The 25,437-nt window shown below is 35.7% G+C and overlaps 1 protein-coding gene across 6 annotated transcripts in view; it reads right to left on the reverse strand.

The window, feature by feature from the left end:
* LOC113494690 (caskin-2) overlaps positions 1 to 25,437 on the reverse strand; it is a 272,172-nt gene that overhangs the window by 5,088 nt on the left and 241,647 nt on the right. For all 6 annotated transcript variants that reach the window (XM_026873110.1, XM_026873114.1, XM_026873111.1 and 3 more), the window contains 5 exons: positions 2,484 to 2,681; positions 1,942 to 2,138; positions 1,367 to 1,546; positions 635 to 847; positions 210 to 317 (listed from right to left, as the gene is read on the reverse strand). In XM_026873110.1, coding sequence (XP_026728911.1) covers positions 210 to 317; positions 635 to 847; positions 1,367 to 1,546; positions 1,942 to 2,138; positions 2,484 to 2,681 — 896 coding nt within the window. The remainder of the gene's footprint in view (positions 1 to 209; positions 318 to 634; positions 848 to 1,366; positions 1,547 to 1,941; positions 2,139 to 2,483; positions 2,682 to 25,437) is intronic.

Here is a 25,437-nt window from a genome sequence, read left to right on the forward strand (position 1 = left end):
ACCAGATAATTAAAAAATATGACTGTCATAGTTGTGTAAGATTTATGTTTTATTACACGCCTTGTTTATCTTCATAAATGCAACACCTCTAAAGAGGCCATTCATTCTCAAACAAAGAACAACACAACGGCTTTATTCTTTGCCATTAATTGCCTCAATAAAAACTATATCCGCTCTAGTCTACATTGCGTAGTGTTAATAGTCCTCACCTCCCATGCGAGCTGCGTGACGTCATGCACAGTGCGGTACCCTTGCGCGACCAGCGCGGGCCCGTACTCCTCCAGCCGGAGTAGTCGGAGCCATTCTTCTAGGGAACCCTGGAATTATAAGGATATGCTACTCGCTAATCGGAGTCGGTAATGGAGTGATATGGGCAAGTCCAATTTCTTTTGTTATGAAAGAGACATTTCTTTTTTAAGTGGTTTTCGGTTTTAATAATTATGTCTTTCACGTTGTATTGATATATTATGTTATGATCTTTTGCTGTAGAAGCGAAAGATCTTTTGCTGTAAAGCTGTAGATTCTGAAGAAGTTATTTTTTAACATTTTTTTTATACATTTTGTACTCTTACAAGTGGGACAACATTATTGAATGTTTTATTTGTTAATAAATGTAACTAAAAATCCTTCATACCGGTATATAATCAGGCAGGTTATCGGGCACATTCAAGTTGGCGAGTTCTGCCTTTAACCGTTTGCGGTGGTTTGGTTTCTTGATGCCCACAGCCGTGAGGTCCTCGGGAGTCATCCTGGTGACGGTGGGCAGGTCGTAGCCGGCGTCGATGAACAGCCGAGCGTACTCCTCCATCTGGAGCTCAGCTAGGCACGCATGGATTATGTCCGTGTCCTTAAAGAAATTTAAAAAAGGGTTTCGTTGAAAAACAATTTCAATGGCAAAGTAAGGTTTTCGTTAAAGTAAAGTTTTGAGTTAAGATGGCGACGGTGCATGATCTATGTATATGTAGTTGGGAATTGTCACTGACGTTAACATAAAACTTGATAGTGGATTAAAAAAGTCACGAGGCACAGACCCTTGCAGACATAAATTTTTCGCGATACATACGAGTATATATGGGATACGAAAGTGCGAGCGAATTTAGAGCTACATCTTTAACAATGATCTCACGGATAGCCGAGTGGTTGAGGTGACCGCACCAATAAACCACTGTGCGCGTCGTGTCGCGGTTTCGATTGCCGCGTAGGACAAGCATTTGTATGACCCACGAATGCTTGTTCTGAGTTTGGGTGTTGCATGTGCATGTTGATTTGTATGTTTGTGAAACCCCCGCAACACAAGGATTAAATTCCTTTGTACGGGAGTAGTTGGATCAAAACGGTTCCTCATAAACAGCAGATGATTTCTCACCGGTAATCCTTGTGCGATCATAGCCCTGACTCGATCAGCGAGGTCCCCGCAGTGGCAGGCGGCGTGATGATGGTGCGGCACGCGGCCGGACGCGCGGCCGCTGTCCAGCGACGCGGACGAGTGGCGCGAGCCCGAGCCTGCTGAGCCGGACGACGAGCCGGGACTGTCGCGACCGGGGCTCTGGGGGAATGGATTTATTAGTTTAAGAAAGAGTCCTCGGAAAGAGAAAGCATTCTGGAGGTGTGTTATTCAGGGTCAAACAGGTATCGTGTGGACTCTGGGCCCCAAATAAAATTGAAGAAAATTCCAGTATGGATTTTCTTTTTTTCATACTACTAATTCTTATTTCCTTCTAGTAATCTGTTCAATTTTGAATATCTGAGGGGTTTTACTAAGTCAAAACGTATCCGAGTAATTGTTTACAGTAGGAGTTAAAAATATCCTATCGGAATGATTGGTGTTGGATAATTTAACTAGCTTCCCAGTTGCGTTATTTAAAGCAACCTTGGTAGCATCGTTCAGACTTTTAATAACACATAAGTTCAAGTTATACAGTAACTAAGATAACCACTAACCTGTGTCATATCGATGCCCTGATCATCACTAAGTGCTAGCTGGTGGTGGTAGTACACGGCAGCTTTATGCGTGAGGGGCTGCGCGGGCGGCGGGAACGTGAAAGTGCCGCCACCGGCCGGACTCTTGCCGAGGCTGCCGCTGGCGCCCGACACCCCGGACACACCCGACACTGTGCTGCCGTAGTCTGAGTGGTCATCTGGAAGAGAAAGACGGAATTTTCAGTAAAGGTGAAAAAAGGACTTAATTGATCCGAAGATTTCAAACTTCGCGAATATAGATGAAGACTAAGAGTTTTAAAAAACAATACTTGGTAAACAAAAGCAAGTATACAAATATTAAAATTTTTCAAATTTGAATATTAATATTTTGCATAGCAATACGCAATGGGTACCTAATAATATTTTTTATCTATCGATCTAGCACTTGTTTATGTATGTATCCTCTACACATACTTTTCTAAAAGAGCTTGTCGAATTGGATTTTTTAAATCGATCCAAGAAGGTCTTTACTTCTAGCGATGCATTAGTAGGGAAGCTCTTACCTCTAGTGTGTGAAGGTGTATCTGGTGGCTGGGGGTAAGGCTGTTCCTCGCAGGACGCGTACCCCTGGGAGCCAAAGCTGGAGCCGGAGTGTCGGTGCTGCGGCGTTCCGAAGGCGTCTCCGGGGACAGCTGGCGGCGGCACGCGCTTCGCCGTCGCGGTCTTGCCGGCGCCGCTCCCCCCGCGGGACATCCCGCCCACTGGAAACAATTAACAGACTTATTATTAATGGGAAAAAGACAATGCATGGTTGTTAGGAATGGGAATTATAGACAAGTGGAGACAATGATAGCTCAGAAAATGTGGAGGTAGAGTACCGTATACGGGAAAGTCGAAATATCGGGAGATAGATCTAAATAGGTAGTAAAACGCAATAGAATCTTTTTAAAAGCAGGAAATACTGAGCAGTAAGTACAAAATTTAAAATGATGTTCTCAGGTTGATGTTGTATTGAAATTTATGATAAATTACATCTTGTTTTACATAGAGTACGTGGGTAGCTAAATCATCATCAAAATTTAATGTGGCCATTTAATCTATGGATTATGATTAGTTTCCAATAAATGCTAAAGTTGTTAACGTAGTTATTATAGTTCAAAATTCATATTAACTACTGAAAATAATTGTAGAAACTATTTAATTAAGGTCTACCTTAACGTTTGCGAAGTTTGTAGTTAAATGGAACAAACCTCATCGCCCAAATAAAGGTCGGCTTTTATTTGAGCCTTTAGACCCTTAAAACCTAATATAATTAATACGCAAAGGCTCCGAAAGGGATGTAAATGGAATAAGTGGAACCCTTCAAAGAGTTCAAACACTGTTATCTGGTTTGAACACGACGTGGCCGCAATCTCGTAATGAGGAGCTTCCCCCCACTGTAAGCCGATAAGCCGTGGGTGCGGGGAGGGGATAACTTCGGTAATAAGGTAAAAACGTCATCAATCATGTTTCGCCCATCGCGGAGATCGGACGGCCGGATCGGATCGGCCACCTAATTGCCTGCGCCGAATCGATATCGCTAAGTAATGGCCGAGAAAAATCAACACCGAATTAATTGCGATGCAAAACCCTGATAGGAAAAATCCTTGGCGAAATGATGCGAAAATGGATTTTCAACAAACAACTTCCCGCTTGTGTTGAAGGTTGCTGTTGAAGCTGTTAATTTATAATCAGTCTGTAGTTAGCGGGAACTCCATCATAAGGGGACTTCAAAAAGGATTTATTCAACAAGTTAAATGTACTTGATTGGGTATAAAGGGTATTTAGTTCGTTAACGATTTATTTTTAAAAGAAGAAAATATTTTGTCTCGCTTCGGTGCGCTTTGGTATGCAAAATTATAGCGTTGATTAATCAAACACGCACGCATGAGTATAAAAGGTCCAATTAAGAAATAAATAAGAATCGGTTAATAAATGGCATACTGCATACAAAGATAAAAGATTTAAATACGAATTTCTTTAGAAAACTCATATTAATAGATATTACTGTAGAAATTAATTGTCCCTTATAGGATAATAGAAAAATAAAAAATGTAATAAAACCTTTTTGACGAGCAAGAATATCAATCTAAGACCTTTCTTTTAAATTATTAATATTGGCAACAATCTCATAACTACCAATACTTGTATTATGTTTAATGTTATTGACGTTAATAAACTTTCAAGAGCTTAACGTCTATAGAATATTAAAATGTGTCAATTATAAAGTAAAAGTAAGACGGCGAAGTGCTCATTATTCAAACCTTCCATTAAATTAAATTAAATCAGCAACAAGCTTTCTTATCGTAAGTGTACGCGTAATAAAGTACCAGTCAATAAAATTTGATCATTACCTTTATGGTATTATTAGTTTTATAATTGACACACTAACGGATAGCCATAATAAGCGAGCGGTAAATTGTTGTTATCATACTAAGTACGCAGTGAGGCAATAGTTCAGACTGGGAGTTACTGTAATTGCCAATAAGCAAAACGGTAGCACTTCAGGCTCGTCATAAATAAGTGCGTATCTGCTAATTCCCGACGATTAAGCTTGTGATTAAGTCACTATTACCTACCTAACAAACTTAGCGTTGCCATCCGTGTATTAACAGAAACGGCTCTTTTACACCTTAAGCGGTCGGCGTAAGTGTTAAATCAGATGCAATAACGACATCCCAGTGGCGCCATCTAGTGACGTCGTGTGGAATTAATAAGACATATCTGCGGAATCAGGCGAGTCGGAATCTATTGACATAGGCAGGCAACCCGACATTATTACCAATTATGCGGCGCCGACATCAATGCGATGTTTATTTTTAGATGGCCATATTAGTTATATGGCTGCATGCTTACTGCCGAAGTATAATTTTAAAGGCCCGATGAGTTTGATAAGCTCGATGGTCGTAAACACGATAAGTAAGACATGCATTAACGGAATTAAACAAGAATTACCATTGGTAGCTGGTACCTAGTATTTCTCACGGGAAATTGAAATGATAGTAGAATTCAATAAAGCAATAAAATGCGGTCCCCGATAGGATCAACTGGGAGTTATGAATATGCATTAAGAATCAATAAATTTTGACTGAAGTCTGTATTTAGGTATCTGGTTTAAACTGTAATAATTGGCTTGTTTAGCGATTGATATACAGTTTCCTATTTTCTCTATGATTAAAATATTGACTGCTTGAAAATATTTGTTCACTACAAGTTTGGACACTAAAAACAAGTAAGATTTATATTGATTATTTCTTAATTGCCAATACGTTGTAACTGTAATAATAATGATTAATCGCGAACCTAAACTTGTAGAATCCACAATTACTGTTATGAACTACGAATAATATGTTTTACTATGCCTAAATAGTTCGCAGTTCCCAGCTTTTGCAGAACTAACGTAAGCGTTCGAACTATTCAAATATTTACAAGTGCAATTACAGATAATATATATTTGTTTTAGTGTTTAACTTAGGACCGCGCCAAGAGTTTAACAATACACATTATACTCTAACAATGTACAAATAATGGTTAATATTTTAACATAAAACATGTGTAATTCATACGCAAATACTATATTATTAAAGTAATCGGATAAAAGGTTGTATGCTTTCAAATTCCCGCCGACGAAAACCGTCGTAAAACTCGCCCTTGTTCGGCAAAGGAATTTACGCGTACTGCCTGAGCGGTTTGTTATCAATCGATTTGACTAATTGACTGGAACACAATAGTATAGTGGGATAGAACTTTCACTACATTAACTTTGCTTTGAAACGGTTTTAGAAATTATGATCGAATTTCTAATTTAATTTTAGCTTGGGCTGTATGTTCGATAATCATAGTGGTTATGAACTGATTAAAAAAAATAGACAATGACATTTTGAGGTTAGCTGTCAAAAGCCAAAACAAAACATTTTCAAAAAAGAAACTATCGACTAAGTAATTCATATAAATAGACGGGGTATACGAAATACTTCTAGGTACTATCAAATAAAACCTGCTTAGTAGATTGGTAATTGAGATTTTTTACTTTGCTTACTTGTTGTAATATGATCAGTTAGCTTTCAATCAGTGATCAATTAAGACTGGTATCAATTAGCAAGTTGATATTGATTTCAAATTGCAGACGTTGCTACGTTAGTATCGTTAGGTTTTTGTAACATGTACAGGCTGATGTTCTATAGACATTAATGTAAAGAATTTAGGTTTTACTTGACTACAGGGTGATGTTATTGATATACAAAAGGTGTAGTTCTAACAATAACTTCATCATTTGATTTACACTAAGTATCTCATAGTAGAAGTAACATCCGAATGTGCTTCAGTTATTAAAGGTTGTTGTAGTAAAGGTTGTTGAAATTTAAGCTAGAAATAACATTTAACATAGATTTAGTCTACGCAAGATGGCTGGTTGCGAGCAACCGAAGATAGATCTCGATATCGCGCCATTGGACTGACGATGATGATGATATAGTCTAGTAAACTGCAGTAAGTATAGTGACTTCGACAACATTACTCTGGATATACATCTTGGACCACGATAAAAATATCAGACATGTTTATATACTAAAAATAAAAATTTATTACAATATGAAGGTAAACAATAACAAAAGAAAATGCATCTGCGATCGTAAATTGTTTTCATATTTGTTATTACTTTTTACATGTACCAGAGATGATTCCAGAAAGATGCATGATGCACAGCTAGTTTATGAACTAGCTGTGTTCTTTAACAAAGCTGGAAAATACAATATGATGAAAATGGCATAAGGAGGTAACAAACATGTACACACATTACAACCTCATAAACTAAGATGTGAATTTCAAGATATTTTTATACATTTGCGTTTGCTATTACTGTATGCATACTAAGGAGTAGTATAATTAACTGCAGTGGGGATACTTCCCCAATCAAATAAGTATTCCTTGCATAGTATTTTATGTAACACCATAGCAACTCCTCTATTGACTACATGGGAGAACCTGCCTCGACCTATTATAATTTTGGCACTTTTCCTATCCATTTGCGTTAAAGGATGGTATTGTTTTTCTCCAATCGACAATAGAAAGTGTACCTATCGCATACATTCAGGTGAATTTGGTGTAAAGCTGAATGTATGATTCAGAGTAATGATGATGCAAACGAGTGATACGGCTTGGGACTGCACGGATAGCCGAGTGGTTGAGGTCACCACGCCAAACCCACTGTGCACGTTGTGTCGCGGGTTCGATCCCCGCATAAGACAAGCATTTGTGTGATCCACTAATGCTTGTTCTGAGTCTGGGTGTCATTGTTCGTGTGATTTGTATGTTTGTGAAACCTCCCGCGATACAAGGATTAAATTCCTTAGTGCGGGAGAAACTTAAAGGTACACATAACATTTTTGTCCTAAGGCAGCTTCAGAATAATCAGACAACCAAGTCTAGACAACGCGTCTTATATTTCTCGATATTCAGTTGTTGGATTTACGATTCACGATTAGAAAGGACTCGAGATTAACCACTCGAACGGAGTCGTAAATAGTAATCCTATTCTGAGATATAGTTTGATTTAAACTTCTGTCATAGTTACCAAGTGGCCGCCGCGCGCCGTAGTGCTGTTCACACTCTGTGATCGTATTACCTGTTTAACTATAGATTTGAACCTGTCTGGAAAAGGGGATAAAATGAAGTCAGAGAAATAAAGATGTTCATTCGTTTTTCATATGAGTTTGATTGTGATTGTGATGTCAAATCGAATAAACAGAAAGCCAAGACAAGACAGATAGTTTTTGCCGAATCAGTATTATTAGAAACTATGTAAAAACTAGATAAAATATAGTGAAAGGGAAATAAAGATGCTCCTTCGTTTTTTGGTATTAAAACAAATAATTTGGAGAGCGAAGACAAGACAGACATTTTACTTTAAATTCGTAAAATGTTTTGAAATTACAAGTCACGTGACTTATCGAAAAGGAATGTCATAATCATACACTGTCACGTTTAACATCATGAACTCCTTTACAAGTATATTTGCGAATGAAAGAATACCATACAGCCACTTTAAATACACTACGATTATCTCTAGAATTAAAAGCTTTATCTCGTGTCGTCAACTGTTGAATGTCTTTGTTTTGTTTAAAGTAACGTCTATATATCCGTTATCGTTTATCTTAAGGCAGTATCCAGCAGAATCTGTAGTCGTCATTATTATGTGAGCTTAAAGACGTTTACATCGTGCAGTAATGCTACATTATCTCTTGTGTTTTAGTTGTCATTTTGCACTCAGGGTAAGCAGGTAAACTGATAAACTCAACTTATAGTACCGACTTGTTAATATTCCACTGTTGGATTTACATAGTTCTTTATATAGGTACATATGAAATTTCAATGAAATTCCACTCTTTTTTATTGCATATTTTTTGACAACATGGTTTTCATTCCGCTCTTTAGTGAAGAGAGGAAAGAAAATATAAATATATTTTTATATAAATATAATATAAATTCCTTCTTTGCCCACAAATTCCACTACGTTAGTCAAACAAACCTGTAAGCTATTTCTAATAACTCAAATTATCGCTTACTTCACATAATTAGACCAAACTAAATCTAAATGTGACCGTTTTGGAGCATAAAGCTTTAGGCGCGGACACGGCTACTATTGGTACAAGGTACTACCACGAGTTTCACGAACTCTGCAAATAATACAGGTGCAGTTATGTGAGGGAGACGGCACTATACGCTGTGTATCGCTCTGTCTCGCTTCCACAATTGTAATATGACTATTAGTGGTGCTGGTAGGCCCCAGGTTGTTTAAAAGGATCTAGTTTCAAAGCTGGCGGCAACAGCAATGCTTAATGGTAATCGTTTCAGGAATTCATGTTTTATTACGCGCCGACTTACAAATAAGTTAAAAGGTGATTGTTCCGGAGTGGAATTAATATTGGTACCCTATTCTTAGAATGAAATATAGTGACACAATAGTATTCATAAATAAAGCTCATGGAATTAGGTTTTAGCGCGTGATAATTCACTGTTTAAAGCCTTTTTCGTTTGAGTATTGAAATAATTAACATGTTTTTTTTTAATTTTCTTCGAATTTAAGATCATTCAATTCTTTGTATTTATTATGTTATTAATACTTTATTTAATACAAAGTTTTTTTTTAACGGCAGCACTAAGATATAACGAACTGACATAATACGCCCCCGAGGTGTAACAAAAACTCTTTGCTCGTAATCTCTTTGCAAGCGCTTTCACTTTTAGGGTCCTATTACGCAAACTTTTTTATACATTATCTCGATTCATATATTGTGATCAATCATAAAAAAGTAATATTTTGTAATTGTGTGTTGAGTATAAATGTAATTATCTGGTTATGTATATGAAAGTGTTTTACTATCCAAATTGTTTTGTTGGACAATCAATCACGGTTGATTGATTGATGTAAATTTCGTTAAGTGACCGTTATCTAGATCTTACGTTCATTAACGTTCAGGAACATAAAACAATAATTAAAATAGAATGGGATTATGATGCTGCTCTGTTCAGTAACTCGTAACTTTGAACATCACTTTATGTTCTCACTTACATTAACGAGTCGGACTTTCGACGCTGAGGATCACAAATAGAGAAAATAAAACTTGTCACCCAGCAAATTTATAACCGTACTGACCGCTGCTTAACCTAGTTTTTTTTTTGTTTTTGTGGCAACAGATATGTTTTGTCTTTTGTGAAAATTGTAACGGATCATCCGTCACGGTTTATGTGATGCAGCCTGGTGACCAACGGACAGACAGCGGAGGCTTAATAAGAAGACTTTTTTTAGCCATAGATTTCGGATCATTAATAACAACTATAAAAAACAAATGACAGCCTACCGTTATCGCAGTCAATCATAAAGTCAAAATAGACAATTAACTTAAAAAGCTTGTCCAGACCATAGTAAATTACCGAATAAACTTGCGTTGCCCGCTAAGTGAAAACAAAGGGCGTTATTATCATCATTAGGCCACAATTAGGGCCGCGGGGTCAATGCCCGGTAATGGCTTAACCGATACCAAATTACCAATTAGCTTCACTTAACCAACGTTGCAACTGATGTACGCGTTAATTCACTATTCACGCTAAATTTTCTGTTCTATGCAACTTTGGTGTGAATTCAATGGTAAAAAAATAAACAGAGTAATTTGCTTTCGACACGGTATGTCTTAGGCAATATTTGAAGAAGATCCTTTTATAACCATAGTTCACTATATTAATGTCAACTTACAGCAGATATAACTGTTGTAGACAAAGAAACAAAAATATTATAATAAAAATAAAGTTTTAAGAATAACCGCCACAGTTTTAAGGTCATCACAACAGATGGCAGCCTTGAGCTATTTTACAACACATTATTCTTTACACGATCTACAATTTTACGTCATTACACTACGATCACGCAAAGATCACATCACATGTGCATTAGATTTAATATTAAAATATATTTTATAAAAGCTTGTCCTATATTAATATGCAAATGAGTTAATAGTCCATTACTGCATGGTCCATTAGACCCATTAGTCCATTTTACCAGTCCAGTCGGGTTTTGCGTTGTTTCAAAATTTGTCATAATTCAATACTGGACATTCGCCGATAACATGTCACAGAACACTGGGTTTTACGGCTAAAATACGACTAAAACTATAAAATTTTAATGTAAGTTACGATGGTTGATTGATAAATAGACAGTGCCATTAATTTTAACGGATTTGATTTGGAAATAAGCCCGCCGTGATTTGTTTAGCATAAGATAGGGGGAGACCACACAAAAAGTCGACTTACATATTTTTATACGCCTTGCATATACATACGTGTATATTTTGTTTGATAAAAGTTACTTACATAACTTTTTTAAATATATCTATCTTTTTATACAAGTATTTGACTCAAATAATACAAAAAAGTAAAACAAAGTTTTATGGTATTAACTCAGAAACATACAAATTATTAGTTTTAATTGTTGTTAGTAAGAATTATGCTTAAATTATTACAAAATGTACGGGCTGCAACAGAAGCCGGCGCCTCGTTGGACAATGCCTGCTTGTTGCTCTTCACCCATCACTCTATCCCATTATCCTAAGCATCGCAACATAGGTAAACGACACAATCATTAACAACGGGAAAACGTATACACTTGGTTTTGATCGCACTGTCACGAGCACGGCAGTCGATAGCCTATACCGCTGAGCCAAACGCGCAAGTACATGATAGCTCGAAATTCAGTTGTGTTTTGACTGAACTGCGAATAGCGCCATCTATCGAAAAACATATGTACTCAAACGACAACGACAAATATTACACTGAGAAGTCGAATTTTATTTAATTTGTCGTTTATTATTAATCGAATAAGTTCGTAAAAAATATTATTATGATTATTTTAGGGAAAAGACTAGGCCAATGAACTTGAACGTAGTTACAAACAAGTAAGTTTCTACATGGATTAATCGAATTCCGTATCATTAATTCCTGTAGAGTTAAGCAGAAAGTTGCCGGTCATGACACAATGTCGGTGTGTTTGCGATCTATTGATAACCGTGGGATTTATCTCGAAGGAAGTGAAACAGAATCCAATCGTTGACCGGACGCTGCGTCCGTTGTGAATGAGGCACGGCCTCCACTTTCCCTCTCTAGCCAACTTATGACTTTAACTGCTCAATACTGGTCTAGGCGTTAAATGTATTGCCTATTTGTCCAAGTAGACACATTCGTAGCTTTCTACATTGAAAAATAAAAATTGCTACTAGAACATTTTGCATTTTGTCTTTTGATATAAAATTCAGACCATTTCATAAATAAATAATAATAAATGCGGACAACATCACATGCTAAAGCACTTGTGTTATGGAATTCAGATACAACGAAAGTACCACAAACACCCAGACCCGAGACAATGTAGAAATGACAATTTTTACATTGACCCGACCGGGGATCAAACCCGGCACCTGGCGACACCTTGAAACCGGTGCGTAGGCCCCTCGTCGGTTTATTACATTATACTTCACTTTATACTTATTGTAATAAGCGAGCATGATGAAATATTACTCATACTACTTGACAAATGGATTGGCCACGCAGCGTCGGTATTAACGATCAAAGGATCACACATTATGTTATTGCATTAGATTCCTTCAAAACGGTACGTGAAGGGATACGGTTACTGAACATAATGTTTGTTACTCTTTCACGCAAATACCACTGAACGGATTTTAACGAAACTTGGTACACAGATAGCTTATAACCTGGATTAATACATAGGATAGTTTTTATTTTTATCCTAAAGTTAAGTTCCCGTGCGATCATTTCCGATATTTAGCGGGCGAGTCCACACTTCCCACTTGGTGTTTAAAAGTATTCATTGGTGTGGAAATTAAAAATGTCTATTTTTCACGTAACAAACCCTCAAGTTCTTACAGCGTCATTAGGAATCGCATCTTAGTACTTCATGTTTGCTTAAGATATGTTTAAATACCCAAAGCGTCGATAAATCTATGAATTTCCTTCAAATTATTACGTGCCACACATGAGAAACACAGCGTAGTCAATTTATCAATATTTCTACCATGAGTATTTTTACGGATTTATTTGAAGCTTATAAGCGCAAGGAAATGCATCTGCCAATCAAACTGACGTAATACGACGTAATCTCCTCACCCGTAACAACCCTCCGAACAATGGGATATATACCCTAAATATTAAGAGAAATATGGGAATTGATTCTGAGAGTATTACGTTTTACGATAAATATACACTTATAAGTATACTAATAAGATAAATATAAGCTTGGTATTATTTTGTGAAATACTATCTACTATCTAGTATTACTTTGAAAATACTTCTATATTTAAATTCGACGACAAGATTGCTGGTAGTGTTTAAATTTGGAACAAAGCTGTTTTAGTCGATAACGGTTAGATTTTGTTGAAATTAACTCCATTAGTTACATTTAGCTATTAAGTTACTCTATACAATGGCCCATGCTCAATTACTTGCGATTATAGTCTACCAAAGTATTCCAGTATCCTCGGTCCGTATATTCTTTTCCGTAATATTTATTTATAACTGTATTATTTCATATCAATGGTCATATCTCAGATATGTCCGGTCCATATGTTATTCAGTAATGAGGGTCGTAAGATGTGGATGGCAACACCAATAATTGGTAGTCGCTGGCATTACACACGATTTCACCAATTTCATTGTATCAAATACATTGGCACAGAATTGAATAGGGTGATCTCTATTACGTCGTGTTAAGGTGCAAAGTTGTAGGTAGCTGTCAAAAATGAGTAGGTATATCGTAATAAGTCTGTAACGGGATTATTTCGAAGAAACCGCCATTGAAACCCTTCGTTTCATCTCTAATTGCTTCTGAGGAAATGTTATTAAATTTGTGGATCCTCGCATCGATCGGACGGCGTTTTTATGTCGGCTGTGTTGCCATGTAATATTGAAATATTGCTTCGTTTTATTTATTGGTGGGGGAATACTGAGGCGCGGCCTTTTAGGGCTTAAGTTCATGCCGTGGCTATTGTGAGCTTTGAAAGGTATTGTTTTATGAAAACGTTTTTGTAATGTATTTGCTAATTAGTTTCTTTGTAATACACAAGTTGTGTGGGAGAATTAAGATTAATTGATGTGACTTTTCTTTCATATCTTCTTTAGATCACATTCTAACCAAATCATTGAAATATACTCGTATATTTATTACATGTGATTATGTATCAAAGAAGTATGAAGTAAATCCTTTGTATATTATTAAAGAGGACAAAAAAAACTTTAGAACAGAAATCACTTTCCAAATACTAAACTTGTTCCGCAAATAATCGCCTAATAAAATACTACAGCAAAACTCGAAACTGCCTTTTAAACAGTTTACAATCGAATACAAAACAACAAACGAAAATTATCGGTTAAAGTTACGGTTTTGTTTACGGTAACCGTAACCGCTCCGCCACGCTCCCCTAGGGAAGAATGCTAACCGAAAAACATCGCGTTCCATATTCAAACTATTTAAAAACTCTGTCTTCGCTTGTTTTGTTACTGAAAGCATCAATATTTTTTTAATTGTTTTTTTTTACCAGATCGATGGTTACACTAGCAATAAATTATTATGCCGTTTTGTTTTGGAGAAATTAGAATTAGTATTTTTTAAATACATATCTACATCCTATAATATCTAAAACGGTTAACGCGGTGTCTCAATTTCAATTTTGAACGTAAATTAGATAGAGCTTTATCGATATTCAACGAATTTGATAAAACTTTACTAAACATTAATAACTCAAAAAGATTTCCATATAATACTAAATGGACCTTCAGATTGCTAAATGCTACGTCCACACATGTAAATTCCTTATTAAGTACATAACATTAAATATTAATAATTCGTATTCCTACAGTTGACATTACCATTAAACGCTGTCATACAAAGATTAATAGCAAAACAACGAATACGTTTGTAATACAACTATTTAGTATTCAGCGAACAAGACATGTGTAAACATGGAATATGGAAAACTAAAAGGAAGTGGTATTTAGGTAGGTAGTGTCACAATTAGGAGGTAACGATCAACAATTTGACATCATTAAACATTTTTATCACTATAAGAGACTCCAATACTATTCTCTGTTGTCTGCCGTCGTTTATTGATATCAAAACTGATTTAATACTCAACGAATTTGATGTAAAATACCTAAAAAGCGAGGATCAGTGAATAAATTGGACATTGGGTCTGTAGACAACTACCTAGCATTTCTCTAAATGCTGACGCTATTAAATCGCAACAATCAATTTAAATTAGAAGAAGGACGTCATTCTTATAAACTTGAAGTATTATATTCTTTATTGTCTAAGCATTGCTTCTAATACTACGGTAATGTAGAGTCACTTCCATAGCCCTCTGTGATCCGTGTACGCATATGAGTTGTATCGGCAAATATTCATCAAGTATTTGATAAATAGTTCCGACTAGCAAGGAGGTTGTATAGTTGAGAATACTTACATACTTATGAAGTATTCATGCACGTCATTAAGCGTTCACTCCCAGACTGAAGCCGCAAAGTTGTAGAGTTTAGGAGAGTTGATAAGAATGTCGATGCAACACATTTTAGAGTTTTGAATTGCTTAGGACCTGTATGTTGTGTGTAGGGGATATCGATCTTTTTGAGGATTATTCTTAGTTTTCAGAATAACGCAATAATCAAAGATATTGAGTAGGTATGTGACTCTACATTTTAGTTTACTGAAATGTTATAATTTTCCAGTGATTTCAAGGGAATCCACACACAAAGGAATTAATTTCGCATGAATACATAGTCATATTTCGGATACCGATTACGTCACTGTCGTTAGCTCTTTAAAGAAAGATAATAAGTTTTTTTAATGTTTTAAATACTTAATTATATTGTAGATAAATGAATAAATATTAAGAATAGTAATTGTTATGGTAAGAGCTTCATGTGTCGTCATTTTTTTTAAACACGAACATTTATTAAATTCTGTTAATCACTAAAACATTTCTCACAATGCAGATGTATACCTACTCCTTTGTAAATTCAATACCAAGAAAGTAGTAGCGACGTGGTCGATCGTAACTTAGCTTCATAATCACAGCAATATCCTTTCGTATTTGCGATGCAAATATCGACAACTTCCAATTAACGACAAACGGAACATTTCCATCAATTAAGATTTTATTACAATAATTTTTGGACAGCTCCTTACAGAGTTACGCATTTCATAACTACTGAATGTTTCATAAATTCGTGTAACAATATGCGACGAAATTAAAATTGTAATTAAAATTGCCGGTTTTCTGTAGGGCGGGCCGACCTCATTAAACGGTCAGGTAATTAGCAATTTTGTAAATGGTCTTATTCATTATTTTGTTGGGGGCAAATTAAATGCGGTTGTAAAAATGTCGGCTTTTCCGACGCTACACTTGTTCTCTGTAATTTGTGCGCTATGCTTTTTTATTTTTAATGGCGTCTACAATAGGTTGGTACATTGTTGCCAGTTCTTTTTTCAAACTCGTTTTTTGAAGCGATTTTTAGTTCGTTTTGGGTCATTCTTTTGTTTTGTGTTGAATGCATTGCAAATATTTACCTATAAGTCCGATTTTTAATTCGAGGCAGTAAAATGACAATTGCAACTGTCATTTATACAAAAAAGGGTGACCCGCTACAATAGTGATGTTTGGAAATCTTACTACGACGATGACATTTAGTCATGCTTTATTTTATTATGTATCAAAAATTTACTATTTCTATTAATTGAGCTTTTATAATTGTAAGTTGATATTAAATTTGTTTTTCATCCAACCACTGCATAATGTCAGAATTCATCCAGTTTGGAGTTGGATGCGCTCGACTTTTCTTGCATGGTAAGGTGCTTCATCTTATACCAGCACCGCATTTGGCTTTAATTTTATAAATTTAAATTAATATTATTATTTTTTTACATTTAAAAACAGTCACAGTGCATGTCTTTTGATTAATTGTCGTAAATATTTTTTTTTATACAGAGCTAATTTGATATCTGAATAAAAAAAATGTAATCTCGACTAACTTTTGATTGTAATAAGTCGATTCTAACACATCACTATTTATTTGGAATTAAAAACCTGCCACACTGGAAATGTCATTTTACTGCCTCGAATTAAAAATCGGACTATAAATATATTATTTTTACATAAAAAACGATTAAAAATATGCAATATTTTATCCAATAAATATTAGCCTTTTCCTATGCTAGCTAAATATACTAATGCAAATACATGTAACATCCATTGAATTTAATAGAAATAGTCAACAACTGGAATTACGTCACCATATAATTTGCAATATTGAAACGTATCTATCCATTGTAAGTAATTAACAGGCAACTGTAAATTATTATTTTATAACCGGCGTTTGTGGCAATCGCATGAATTATAGATGTCAATAAACAATGATTAAACAATTCTGTGCTATTGAATTCAATGGATTCGTTTTAGTGCAAATTAACGTATTGAAACGATTTTAGCGAGTTTATTAACTTGTTTTAATTGGTTGAAAGAGTCGCTGTGATTGGCTGAATGTTGTTATAGCTATGATATCACTCTTTATCTAGTCTATATATAACTAGCTGTTACACGTGTCTTCGTCTACGTGTTTATGAAGATTTTGTTAATGTTTGAGACGTATTTGTATTAGATATATTTCATTACTTTTCTGGTCCTATTAATTACTGCGTTACAATATATATCCTATAGCCTTAGTCAAGAAAAGGGTTATCTAACAGTGAGAGGATTCTTCAAATTGGACCTGTAGTTTCTGAGATTTGCTTGTTCAAAGAAACACGCAAACTCCTTAGCTTTATATAATACTAGTTTAGATTAGTTATGAAACAACTTAGTAATTATAACTTAGCCTGGATGTATGATCTGCTGGTAGAAATGTGTCTTACCTGAAAAAAAAAACAGAAATTATTAGTAAATTGATGACGTCATTTTTAATTTACATAAATACTAAAATTTAATAAAAATCGAGAAAAGATGCTGCTTAGTAACAGTTTACAAATCCGTAATAACTTTTACGCTATTTTTTCATGGATCAAATTAAGTAGCCGAGTCATAACATATTAAATTAAATAATACTGTCTGTTTGTAACTAATAATAATCACAATACCTCGTAAAGTCGTGGGCATAACAAATGTCTACCGTACACAATAACTAAACGCAATTAAAAAACACGGACGACTCGTGCATCTACATACGTGATTCTTCGGGAGGTCTGGTCGTGACCAGGCACCGGGTCAAGTAGCTCTATTAAATGATAATGGTTTACTGTTCAACAAGCAATAAGTACCACCACCACTTCAGGTATAAGGCTGTAGAAGTTTCGGAAGCGAGATGGGCTATTTTTTTTTTAATAATCGAACTTGGCGCTTAGGAATTTAATCCTTGTGTCGTGGGTCGTAAGATCGTTTCTTAAACATTCAAATCCCATGCATAAGGACACCCTGACTGAGGGAAGCAAGACAGCAGTCAGTCAATCAGACTTCTGAGACAAGCATTAGTGGATCACAAAACTGCTTGTCCTACGCGGGGATCGAAGCCACCGCATATATTTTTTGAACTTATCAGCGAGATTTATCTTTGGACAGTTGCGAACTGTGATTAAAACAGGACATTGCTTCTTTAGTTAAAGTACTCAGTTTCAAGACTAGCTTGAAAAGGAAGCCTGCTCTCAAGTGTAAATAATTCCTAACGTTATGTTAAATTAGAATAAGATTTTATTACGTTTATATTTTATGTCCAAGCCTTGCTATACGTCAACGTGTCGTTCCCAACAACCCGCTCAGTCGGTACAACTTGTGCACCGCAGTACAAGTATTTGTCTCTCAGTTAGCCGCTAATTCTACGCTTGTCTGCACACGTTTTAAAGCGTGCCGTGTTAAAATGACAGTTTCAATAACCCGTTTACAACATTAAATATGTTTTTTATTAATTTATCACTGCTTTTAAAGCCTCGTTTACACGGGAGAATTGATTTAGTTGATGAATACAAATTTATTTGAACAGTCGATCGAAACGTGTATTTTAAAAAGCATGTCACTCAGAATCTATTTAATAGCGTTCGTCACGGTAAAAGCATGTATTTGTACCCAAATTTATTACTTAAATGAGTGAAACCGGTCCTATTTAGTTGATAAAATAATAAAACAAAATAAACAAGTGTTTTGAAGGTGATTGTCAAGTGATAGGTTAGGAATTTTGGCGCCAAACGTAGAGAAAGTTGTCTCGACCCTGAGGCAGAATAGATCGGTGTCAATGCACGAGACGTATTTTAAAAAGTTTTGATATATGATGGTAGTTTGCAGTTTAAGCCGCTTTTTATAGTAGTTATAAATGAATCATGTTCACGATACAGTCAATCACTCCTAGTTGATCTATGTACCTACCTCGGTATATAGGTACGTATTTTACACGCTCAATATGGGTAATTTTGTCAAGAACATGAATTAAGTCATTTGAATTAAAATTGGCTTAAAGTCCGTATACAATTTCATGTTTTTACTGGTTAGTCATTTAATTTATATCTGTACCTATGTTTTCGACTATCGAAATATCTGCGTGAATATTTACCTCCAATCTAAACAGCTTACCTGTTTCCAAGTAACAATAAGGTACTATATCATCGAAATATTTGAGTAGCCACACCTGTGGCCAACCAATCGAAAACACCATCAATCAAATTATAAATTTACATAAATACATGTTCCAGCAATATTTTAAAATTGATTGCCAAAACGCCGTTAATCGGAAGTTGTAAAACGATTCGGTTTAAACGTGACCACATTAAAAAAGTTAATAAATTCTAATTAAACCATCATTAGCGTTGTTTTTAATCCTATTCGGGTTGTTCTTTGATGTTCTATTTGTAGCGAGTTCGTTTACCTATGCGATGACAGATTACATGGATTGTCTTTGAACGTGAATTTATGTCTTACGTGAATAAGTTATGTTACACAGACATGAAGGAAAAAACATCTCATAGCCGTTGATTGATCAAACAGATGACAGAGAAACACTTCATAAAAGAAGACCAAATAAATTCCACGTAATAATTTTAATCAACGCTTAAATCAAACATTTCGATGACCGCTCAAGCACCTTTCAAACGCTATTAATTATTCATATTACATTGTATTATTGTAACATAGTGTACTCAACACGAGAGCGCGTAACTGACAGGCAAAACAACTGATAAACGATTCAGAAAAACAAACAACAGCGCAGACGAGTAACAAAACCTTAAACACTTCAGAATTTAATCGCAAAGACGATTACGGTCGAGGGCCATCTAACTTATAAGTTATAACAAACATTAACTGGTCGTTCCACCCTAAATAAATTCAACTTGTATCAAAATGCAAATGCGAGTAACATAGCGATTTGTCCGTGGCAGATTATAATCTGAGATGAATGTATCATTGTGTGCATTCGGCCATGTTGCGGATAAATAGTGCCAATTGCTGCGGCAAATTGTGGCGATTTGTTCACGGAAACATAGATTTCTGACAGTTGAGAACGTATTCTCAAATTAAATTTTGAATTTGTCACGAAGAAATCGTTGTTCGAATCTGAAATGCATTTAAAATTAAATTAGCCACATATGCGTGAAAAGCCAAAAGAAAATACATTCCTTTTGTTCTTTTTTGATAAAATAAGTTTGTTAATTTTCATGACATTGGCTATGAGGCTTATTATATTTAATTATTTCTTTATTTTTAATAAAGGGTTCCAGTCGCTCGCTAAAACCAATATAATAAAATTTATTAACACGCTCGAAGTTTACATTAAAGATGCACCAATATGCCATTGTACAAGTATAGAGATGGCATTAAGATAACAGAATGAGGGTTTTTACTGGCACAGTTTGATGGTTCGTCTGCACACTGGCGCCAACTGAACAAGCTCCGAAGTGTTAACGTAACCTCCTTGTTGATACATTGATTAATATTCACACAGCATATGTAAGGTAAGTGTGTGTTTAGATTTATATGTTACTATTTTTGTAGTTCGCTTGTAGTACAACTAGATGGCGTTGTTCAGTGACACCCAAGTACTAGATCGAATTGTAAAATAAATTAATGTCTTTTGGCTGAGCATTGTATGGTTTTAGGTACATCTACGATTCTGAGTTCTAAAAACATTAGCGGTATGTATGATAATTTATTATTTACCATATTTAATACATAAGTAGTGGAGTTGAATTCGTCGTGGCCATTCGCTAGGATTATTTAAATATTTATGACTCTTGAGCACGGTAGTGGAAATAATTGAATGAACACGATTTATAAACAAAGCTTAAAGTCCTGTTAGCGTTGACAATTGATTAGTAGACATTTGTTTAGCGAGGGAATGTCATGGAAATCATGGAATATGCTTCATCTTAGCTTACAATTGGTAGACGTGCAGTAACGATTTAATTTGATAATTTTAAGTTGGTTATACCTAAAGGAGAGTTTCTTTGCCATTGGGTGTATGATGTGCCATGCACTTTGCAGGTATTGTGTGTCGTTTTATTCCACGTCATAAGCATCTCCTCAATTACTATTATTTCTCTAAATTGAGTTACCAGTAGTACATCGTTGCTCTTTTTGTTACGACTTTTTACATTTTTAAAGCAAAACTTCTTAATATCGCGTCACGTTTCTGTACCATAGATAGTTTATAAACAAATCTTGACATTGACTTGACGTGACAGTTACAAGCACTCTTTTTTTCTGATGTTCAGAAACGTGTATTTTTAGTATCAATAAAAGTAGTTTTATTTTAAGTCTCTAATCCTGGAACTTTATAACTAACTCCTCATACAAATCTACTCCTTAAACATTTGTCTGTACCTCGTAATGCCTTAGAATAGTGTCGCGGTAAACCCCAGGAGTTATGTCGGCGTCTTGTTTCACCGCGGAACATTGGTACTACCGGTACTACTGATAGCCGTGATGCAGCTACTGGTGAATAACTGCTTTATTTTAATGTTTCGTTAAGTTTTAGCGGTACTTGTTTGGTGTTTCAATTAAGATTTTTAATATTACTCTGCTTAAAGGCAATTGATGTATGATAGTTATAAAATGACGTAACATAATTAAATTTAATTTCGTTATAGATTGATGCGAAATATTCTTCCTACAATAGAGTTTGAAGTTGATTTAAATAAAACCATAATATACAGTCAAATGTTTGTTGGCAACTCACCAATAATCAAAAATTACTTCATGAGGATTTTTGCTTTTGGCAAATAAATTGAAAGGAATAACGAAAAAAGTATAGAACAGGATTATTAACAATGTTATTTTCAGATAATTGTGTTGACCTTAGTTTTCTAGCAACAGCGCTTGAAGAGAAACGATGTGCTCAGATGATGTCAGCACGAAACTGGTTACTGTTGCCTGTTGTGACTCACGAGAATGCAATTTTTGAAAAAGGATCAAATCGGAAATCGTTGTCGTACGATGCAAAGATCACGTCATAGTTACTAAGAAACTGATTTAAGGCTGTATTTGATGTTTCCTTATAAAAAAAAAACTCCGTTATTATTTGAATCGTTTTACCTTTTCCCACCTCTCTTCCTATAATACTCCCAAAAATTCAATGTGATCTTTAAAGAACTTGTAATAATTATTCGCATAGTTGTATTAGTGAAGCTACACTGCTACCGTCCAAAAAATAAATGAAAGTCAAAGTAAGAATCTATCATATCAGAATGTAAAGGGGAATCCATTAAATCAAGTGGAAGATGTCTAATACAAGTTAAATAAGCAACGGACGATAAATATTGCAACACAGATCTCGATATGTTTCTTAATCAATCAGTCGGGAACTACCGAGAGTTTATTTACTATATTATTTATTTATGATATCAAATGATGCATGGTCGTTGGTACACATTAGTGTGATAGAAATTTGTAGCCTGAATCGGATTCAGATGTTAAATTGTTTTAAAGCGACCATAAAGAAATGTGTAATTGATAATTGATTAAGGAAATTGATCTTCGTTTATGACTGCTGATAATTATCTCGTTTTATGTTTGAGATTACTGTTATGTTGTTCTTTCCGAACGATAACGATAATCTTTATGCCAACTGGATTCGTAGAGAAAAATGAGATATGGAATTGAACTGAATAAAACTTGTTGTTAAGTAACATACAGGATAGAAAAGAGAAAAGTGAAAAATTTGAATTACACCACTAAATTTCCCCGATGCATAACTTGAGAAAAATGAAACGAAACGAAGTTAGAACGCTAAAACCCTTGTACCTCGGCAACTGTACGCTAAACTCTCCGGTATTGTTACGAACATAACATACAAAACAAATACCAGTGGGTCACAGATTTTTTGCCGCGGTGCATCCACCCGGCATCGGCACACAACAGCTACATGCCCCGCAAATGGGTCGCCAGATTTATGTTTAAAACATATTCTGCGTGCGAACAACAAAAGTATCGTGGTTACTACATAAGTATAGGGATTAGTGTTCTGTTCGCTAGATGGCACACAGCAGGGGTCAAAAAGCTATCTGACAATCGTAAAACCGGATCGTCGTTTGTATCCCAACAAAGCATGGCCCGAGATGCAGTTTTGCATTACGAAAACAGTATGCATCCAGCCGCGGTCTTCTGGGGCCTAAAACGTAGCACGAACAAGATTGTTCCATTTAAACTTTATTCCCAGAAGTGTGGTGCGATTTAAATTGCGATAGTCTTTAAGTGGTGTTCGCAGACAGGTAGGTACCACGTCCTAGCCCTCACTATTTTAGCTGCGTAAGTTACACGCGCCCGGAATACTTGTAAAGTTTCTTTTGCTCAGATAAGCGGTGTTATGTTACTTAAGGACTACAACATAAGGGTTACAGTGGCATTTTAGTTTTATGTTGGATTGCCAGCTCAGTGCCTCGGTGTCTAACATATATTTTTCCTGTATCCGACATTTACGACGTTCGGGAGAAAATTCGTAGGTCACGCACATATATTTTCATATTTTGCGAAACAACAAGTCATGATCTGCCTTGTTGGTGAACACAAAAACGGATTGATATTGTTGGCATGTGGAATCAAATTCCGTAGCTATAATAACAAGTCTGTGTTTTCGGTGTTCTGAATTACGAAACACGAATGTGGGACGAAATGTTTAGGTAAGTGTATTGATTTTATGTCAAGCATCGACTTCAGTTAAGGAATTTTAGGATACATAATAGCAGTGAAGACTTTTGTCTTATGTCACGTAATACGAGGTTTCATGTTGTATCTAACGTTATTGTTAATTCTCGATGTAAGAATAAAATATATTTTTCCCTATTAGCCAGGAACATTTTAAGGTTCCCGATGGCGAATGTTAGCCGCATTGTGCCGCGGTATTGGTCGATGTTAACAAATGTTATCGGCTGGCTGCGCCGTTGACATGGCCGTTATTAATGATACCACTATCTACACCGGTAATATCGAGACAATATTCGGTACATGCGGTATTATTGTTTTTGTTGACAGTTTCGGGAGGCTGGGTGGTCTAGATAACGTGACGAGGATGTTAAACATTCTTGAAACCACTTCTCGGTCCATTGAAGATTGAATTTAAACAACTTATAAACTATACATACCGCGTCCGATTGTTATTGAAACATAAAACTCTGAAACGATAACAAAAAGATGCGCCCGCGAGTTTCCTACACAAGATTCAATTAAAGAATAAGACTTCAATACCACCACAAGAAATCATGTGCAAAAAGGGACTTTCTTTCACGGCGTAGATTGAATACCATCGTCCGTTTATGTGGTCCGACCATAAAACGTGTCACGTGATTGCTATCGGCATTCCTCTCCCTATCTGAGGGTATTTACGGCGAAATTTTATCACACAACAATCCGGTATGAAAGAGGGACAGGTTCCCGCGGACGTGGGACGAGCTGCCTGGACTCGACGCCGCTTATATAAGCATCGGTATTAAGTGTTCGACGTGGAAATTTAAATTGGTGTCGCCGACTCAAGGGCAGTTGTTTATGCGGAGCGTGGGTGATGGCTCAGATTCGCTTTTTTATCCTCACAGTTCAGGACTTTAGAAATTCAAATACACAACTTATTGGATTATTTACGCTCAAATTCTAGTGAATAATCTAAATGCAACTTACTTTTATGTGTCCGGTAAGGACCAGGCTTCGGTAAAGTGCTAGATTAAACTGATTAACTACTTCCTGAGCTACTGATGTCTGTCTTATAGATCGCGTTAATGTTTATACATGTGGAATCTGATTAACTTGTCGTCGAATGGCTACCTAGGTTTCACGGTAATGCCTTCAATAAGCCCCAATAAATGTCTTATAAGCAATTACTGTCAATAGTGTTACAAAATTACCATTTATTTGCACCTTAAGGTGTTAATTTAGTTATTGAACACTTATTTATAGAACTAGTCTTGTAACAACAGGTTTGTAATGTGTCGAGGAAATAACTATGTCACCAAAGCAAACATACGACGGTAACTGTATTAATTTTGATAAATTGTCGTATAGGCGCCATATTGCAATATGGCGGTGTTGCGCAGACCGCACTGCGCACGTTGCTTGTTAGCGCTCTCGGCCGCTCGCGCGCATTTTTACCAAGATGGCGAGGGCGTATTGGCGCCAGCCCACTCGATACCGATATACGTATGATTTATGATACGTGCATCCGTTTTAATTTAAATTACTATCTGGTTAGGTAGTTATCCTTTTTAAAACAGTGACTAGTTATGTTTTAGCAACATTAATCCGGCGCTCTTATGACTCTTTGACACCATTAAAGATTTTGCCGTTATTTGGAAACTTCATTTTTATGCCTTCGACGTTAGTGATTGTATGTTTCTCAATTATTAGCTAAATTTACCTACTCATCGTATTAAAATCAATCGTCAGAGGTAAGAATCTATTT

The sequence above is a fragment of the Trichoplusia ni genome, chromosome 6 (genome assembly GCF_003590095.1).
Source record: "Trichoplusia ni isolate ovarian cell line Hi5 chromosome 6, tn1, whole genome shotgun sequence".
Classification (NCBI taxonomy): Eukaryota; Metazoa; Arthropoda; class Insecta; order Lepidoptera; family Noctuidae; genus Trichoplusia; species Trichoplusia ni.